At 32.7% G+C, this 5,782-nt stretch overlaps 1 protein-coding gene across 1 annotated transcript; it reads right to left on the bottom strand.

The window, feature by feature from the left end:
- Positions 1 to 821: 821 nt before the first annotated feature.
- On the bottom strand, positions 822 to 3,471 carry LOC145058110 (uncharacterized). Its single transcript, XM_079006029.1, has 8 exons — positions 3,203 to 3,471; positions 2,381 to 2,463; positions 2,205 to 2,213; positions 2,011 to 2,099; positions 1,862 to 1,935; positions 1,735 to 1,785; positions 1,571 to 1,647; positions 822 to 1,502 (listed from the first exon to the last, which is right to left on the bottom strand). Exons 1-8 carry the CDS (start codon positions 3,469 to 3,471, stop codon positions 901 to 903), a joined length of 1,254 nt encoding a protein of 417 aa, XP_078862155.1. The 3' UTR covers positions 822 to 900.
- Positions 3,472 to 5,782: the final 2,311 nt, after the last annotated feature.

Genomic DNA, 5,782 nt, shown 5'->3' with positions numbered 1-5,782 from the left:
TAAAATCCAAAAATAATAATTAGGTTTTAACCGATATAAAAATCAAAATATATAAACCAAATCATCCACTCATATTCATAATAATTCAATTATATCTAAATAATGAACACAGTGGCGGACCTATGTAGGGCCTTTGGGGTCCTGGGCCACTGCTCAATTTCCGGCACGCAGTGTAAATTTTTTTTTTTTTTTTTGGTTTTTTCTATTAGGTGCACCCGCTTGAAGTACGAGAGACACCCCTACTAAAACAGTCTGCGTCCGCCACTGAATGAACTCCTAACTTCTCTAGAATAAATGGTCATTGTTTAAAACTTTCGGTATTTTTTTGGGAATAAATGGTCATTGTTGAAAATTTTTGGTATTTTTTTGGCACCAAAGGTACAAAGTACAAATGTGGTTATATTTGGAAATTTCTTAATTTCAATGTAGTCCTTTGACGTAGACTAGACGTCTAGTAACCTATGTTACTTACTGAAGGTCTAATGGCACCTGTATGTGTATATAGTATAAGACACAAGTACACTCAAGGCCTATGACTATGAGTATTGTCTTTGTAGGACTTGTTCCCAAGGCTTACAACGATGTATGACAACGCTGCTTAACCCTCTACTATAAGTAATGCGTCTTGCCAAACAAGTCCTCAATGCAAGGTGTACGAATTGAACCATGCATCATCGGACAAAAGACCCTCCCGTACGACCTGGTCAACCCTCTTGGGACTCATGTCCAATTCTTGAAGGGTGTGTATATTATTATATAGACGGTTTTGCCCTTCGTCGAACCAACCTGTTCGTCAATACAAGTTTTATTTGTTATGCATGTGTACAATCTTAAAAACCTTTATTTATCAAACACAAGTACCCATCTATATTTTTTGTAGCTTGTAGTGTTGTTAATTAATTAATGCCTAGAAGACTTGTTCATGTTCAAGGAACCATTCCATAGCGACTGGTTTGGATTCCTAAACAACGGCAATTCATCTTTCGCATCCAATTCCATTCCCACTTTTGAAGGACACATTCCGTTGAAAAACATCCCTCGAAATTCATTCCCTTCGGTTTTCATCTTCGTCTCATGATGATGTTCTTCTTCATTCCCCGCATTCAAATTCTTTTCCACAAGCTCTTTAAACATGGATGACCTGAGAAGAAGGCTTAGAGCACTCGGAGCAGGTGATGAATCGTTATGATTATTGGAATCGGAATCATGCAGCATCATCTTTGTGTCAAGGAGTTGATGGTTCTGAGGAGTCATCGCTAATGGTAATGAACCGGAACTGGAACCGAAAGCAAACTGAGGTTCCTGTTCCTCCATAAGTGGATTCACATGGTGGTTGCTGGTGGTGGTGGGCGGCGGTTGTGTCTGGGAGGAGCCGCCACCGGAATTGGAACTGGTTCTCAGCCATCTTATGTATGTGCTTAAATCGAAATTTGTTACTGCATTGATTCCTCTATATTCTATTGCTGCAATATCGTATGCATGAGCAGCCTCCTCTTGTGTACCTGAAGATGATCAAATTAATTAATAAAATCACCAATAATTAAAGTGAAGGGTAAAATCGGAAACTCACTATAAGTGCCAAGGTAAAGATACTTGTTTCCAAACACCCTTCCTATCCTTGCTTCCCATCTACCATTGTGATGATGCCTGTGGAGTGGTTAATGAAATTATAGCATCTTGATTAAATTGGAAAAAAGAAAGAATTTTAAGGAAAAAAAAAAGAAAGCGAATGACCTTGCAACCCCTCTGTACTTTGATACACCTCTTGAGAAACCACTACTTCTCCTGTGAATGAAGGACAGTTTCGTCATTTTGTATTAAATATAAACACATGAAATTTTAATTATTAGATATATACTACCTTCTCAAGGTGGCTAAGTACTCCTCCTTGGTTGTGTTCTCCATGATCTCCAATTCTTTCTCATAGTCAGTCACCTAAATATACATGGAATTAAAAGTAGTTTAACAGTAAATTAATTAGATTTGTTGTTTAAAAAAAATCAGAGTTACCTGAAAATTTGTGAAAGTTGTGGTTCCCCAATACTTGATTGCAGCCAAATCATAGGCTCTTGCAGCAGATTCTTCTTCATCATATGCCCCTAATTAACAGATTTTGCAAATCCAAATCATTTGCATTTTACTCTCTTGTAGTTATGAAATAAGACTATGAAATGATATTTGATGTTGATTTATTCGTTTCTTACCAAGATAAACTGCTCCATCCAAATAGTTGCAACATATACATATGAATAAAGAAACTGGATTAGCAACTTTATATATAGTAAAGGAAACAAATGGACAATTTTTTTTGCATTATCTTTAATTAACTTTGACTCAAGTTTGTGAGCATTGATAAAGATTAACATAACAATTAACAAACCTTGTTTTCCTTTCTTCTTTTGTGTCGCATTCCACGACCCTTTGTCCCATAAATGAGCTTCGTATCTTCCGGTCCATCGATGCCTATAAATTTATAAAACCCGTTATTCAATCATTCACAAAACAAAAGTTTGTTAAAATCAACAAGTTTTAAATGTCATTTTCAAGAAAACTTCCCGCCGTTCAAAAAAAAAAAAAACCCGTTGACCATGGGTGGATAAGTAATGTTTTTTTTTCTTCAAGTTGTGACGAAAATGAGATTAACAAAAAAACAAACATAGTTATCAACGACATTCGGCAAAAAAAAACTCTTAAACCATATACATGACTTTTTTTTAAACTTGTTTTAGTTTACGAGGGAGCTAATGCCTACACTGCCAGGCAACCCAAGTCCACGTTTCTTGAAAAAAAATCATCCCTTTAATATATATTTTATATATATATGTATGGGTTAATATCTTAATTGGGCAATGAACTATTCTTTTTCTTTTTTATTATTTTAAACAAAGGACCGTTGGAAATAAATGATTGGAAGGTTTTGTTCGGAAAATACTATCAAAAACCTCAAACCATAAAAATAAGATTTTAATAAACACAAAGTTTGAGCTGCTTACTTTATGACATGAACACCTTATGGTTTTTACTGTTAAGTTTCATGTCATAAAACAATATTTGAGGTGCTTACTTTATAAACACAAAGTTTGAGCTGCTTTCTGATAGTACTTTTTAAAAAAAAAATAGTTATAAAACAATGTGAACTAGTGAGAAAAATAATAACTGCATGACATGAACAGATGAACTTTATATGTTTAAGTGTCCAAACCTGCTAACTCCTCGATACTTGGAGCTTCTCTTCACAGTGGTTGGGGTAGTGGTGGTGGTGGTGGTGATAGTGTTACTGGATTGATCAACAAGCGGTGTTGTTGATGTCTGAATCTGGTTTCCCTCACTGTTGGTCTTGTGATCATTCAATGCGAGCATAGATGGACATCTACGCCTTCTTTTCACAATTGTACTTGATGCGTCACTTATCGTGCTAAATGAGTTACGCCTTCTTAGACTTGCTTCAGATTTTGTAGCAACTGAATCCATATGCGAGAGCTTCAAGCTATAGGTTTTGATAACTACTAACTAGAGAGAAGGAAGAAATGCAAAAATCGTTGTTTTAAATAAAGGATTGGATTTTTTGGCATATAGTCTCATTTGGAACTAGAAACAAGTTTAATTAACAAAGAGACAAATCAATGAACGGCAAGTTCAAGACCATGCGCATGGACAGCACGAAAACAAAATCAGAATAATTTATTACTTTCTCGTCTCATAAAAACATTTTTTTATTTTCGATTATCTTAAGAAAATACAATGTCGTGTTTTTAAATGACAAAAGAAAAAGCACACTTTTAAGTTTTAATAAATTTCTGTTTTTTTTAGGACTGCCAAGAAATTTCTGTCTTAATAAAATGTATTTCTGTAATATCATTCTATATATGGCCACAAGTCTGTTTCTGTTCTAGGTAAGCACATCAAAAGTTTAAGAGTAAGTTACATTCCCTAATGTCTGGTGTATGTATATAACATTCTTGGTCCAACTATCTCGTTTGTTACAAGTTTGGTCCATATTTCAAAGTAAATAAGCACATTTGGTACCCCATTAAAGCATTTACCAACATTTCCAACTTAGAAAGTGTAACTTAATTAAGCTTATAAGTACCAATTTAGTATACTTAAGTCCTCAATAAATAGTTAAATCCAAGCCACATACAAGTTTCCCAAACTATAATCTTGATTTAACCTAAATTAAACATTTTAGCAACTTTGAAACTTTAACTTTCGCCAACCAAAATTTATCCAATTAATTTATATAATTTCTTTTGATAGTTTTATTTTTTTAGTTAAACTATTTTTATTTTACTTATTTTTTTTTTCAAAAACCCAATTTGCTCAAAATGCCAAAAATTCTAGCTTCAAAATACGAGTGTTACACGATCTTTACAGAACAAAAATATAATATAGGTTGTTCTAATATGAACCAATAAGGTCATATACTTAAGAGTTAAGATCACAAAAAATATAATAATAATATTTATAATATATAAATATTTGTTACCAAATAAGAATTAATTGTTAATTTGTTATTTATTAACGGGGGAAAATAAATAAGTAGTTATTTATTAATAAAAGTTTTTACTATTTAGCATTAGTTATTAAGAGTTAATAAAAAATGTTTTGGGCTTTGTTTATTAGACAAAGGAAGGTTTTTATATATATATATATATATATATATATATATATATATATATATATATATATATATATATATATATATAGTCATATAATTCATACATTATCTTAATACTTTATATTGTTTTTGTCTCGAATAATGAGCAAAAGGTGCTTAATTACTTTAAAATCTCATTTCAGCAACAAAGACATGCTCGCTCGGATGGAGAAGGAAACGATTTAACAATTGGAAGCTTGTATCTTGGAATTTGAAGAAAGAAGGATATTGTTGGACAACTTGACCATTCGTCAGTGTTTTGACCATATCTCATGAACCGTAACTCCGATTGACGAGATTCAAAATGTTCTGAAAACTAGACACAATTTCGCACGACTTTCGTGTTTTGAGAAAATGTCGATTCAAAGCGAACTCGACAAGTTGGGCATCCAACTCGAAGAGTTGAATAGAAGTTTCGCGATTCTTGACGTTGACTTGCCTTACACGCGATTTAAATGAAAAACCCGACGAGTTTTTTTTTTTCCCAAAAACTCGTCGAGTTGCATTGTTTTTCAGTATATATATATATATATATATATATATATATATATATATATATATATATAGATCGTTTCTCATTCGAACCCTAACTAATGCTGGAGGCTTTGGACGATTTTTGGAGGCCAGAAGGGTTCTTAAAGCTGTGGTTTTCGAGAATTCAACCCAGAAGTCGATTTTGAAGAGATCAAAGGCAAACAAACATTACTTTTATCTTAATCTTTTGTGTGAACCATGTTTGAATCATTAGATTTTGACGGACGCTATTTGCAGTAGTTATGAGCTAAAGGCTTCATACTTCTGTTTAGACTAGATGATCTTATGAATATGGTTTGATTGAGTGGTGTAGATTAATTTGATTTGATTATTTATCTTGTTAAGATTGTTAAAAGATCTTTGCATGTTAAGGATAATTATTTTATGTTAATAATCAAGTTGATTAAGTTGTATGAATATCTTCTTAATTGCTTGAATTATACAGTTTTGTGAAAACAAGATTGTATGCCTAGCATTAGTGAACATGAACCTAGGGTTAACTAGAAAATAAGTAAGTTAATGTGTGAGCATGTGTGATGAACAACCACATATGGGTTGATTGAATTGACAAATTTAGTTAACTAATATTAC

The sequence above is a fragment of the Lactuca serriola genome, chromosome 6, assembly GCF_051521515.1.
Source record: "Lactuca serriola cultivar US96UC23 chromosome 6, Lser_US96UC23_V15, whole genome shotgun sequence".
Taxonomy (NCBI): domain Eukaryota; kingdom Viridiplantae; phylum Streptophyta; class Magnoliopsida; order Asterales; family Asteraceae; genus Lactuca; species Lactuca serriola.
Note: the sequence above shows the minus strand (reverse complement) of the source record. Positions and strands in the feature narration are given on the sequence as shown.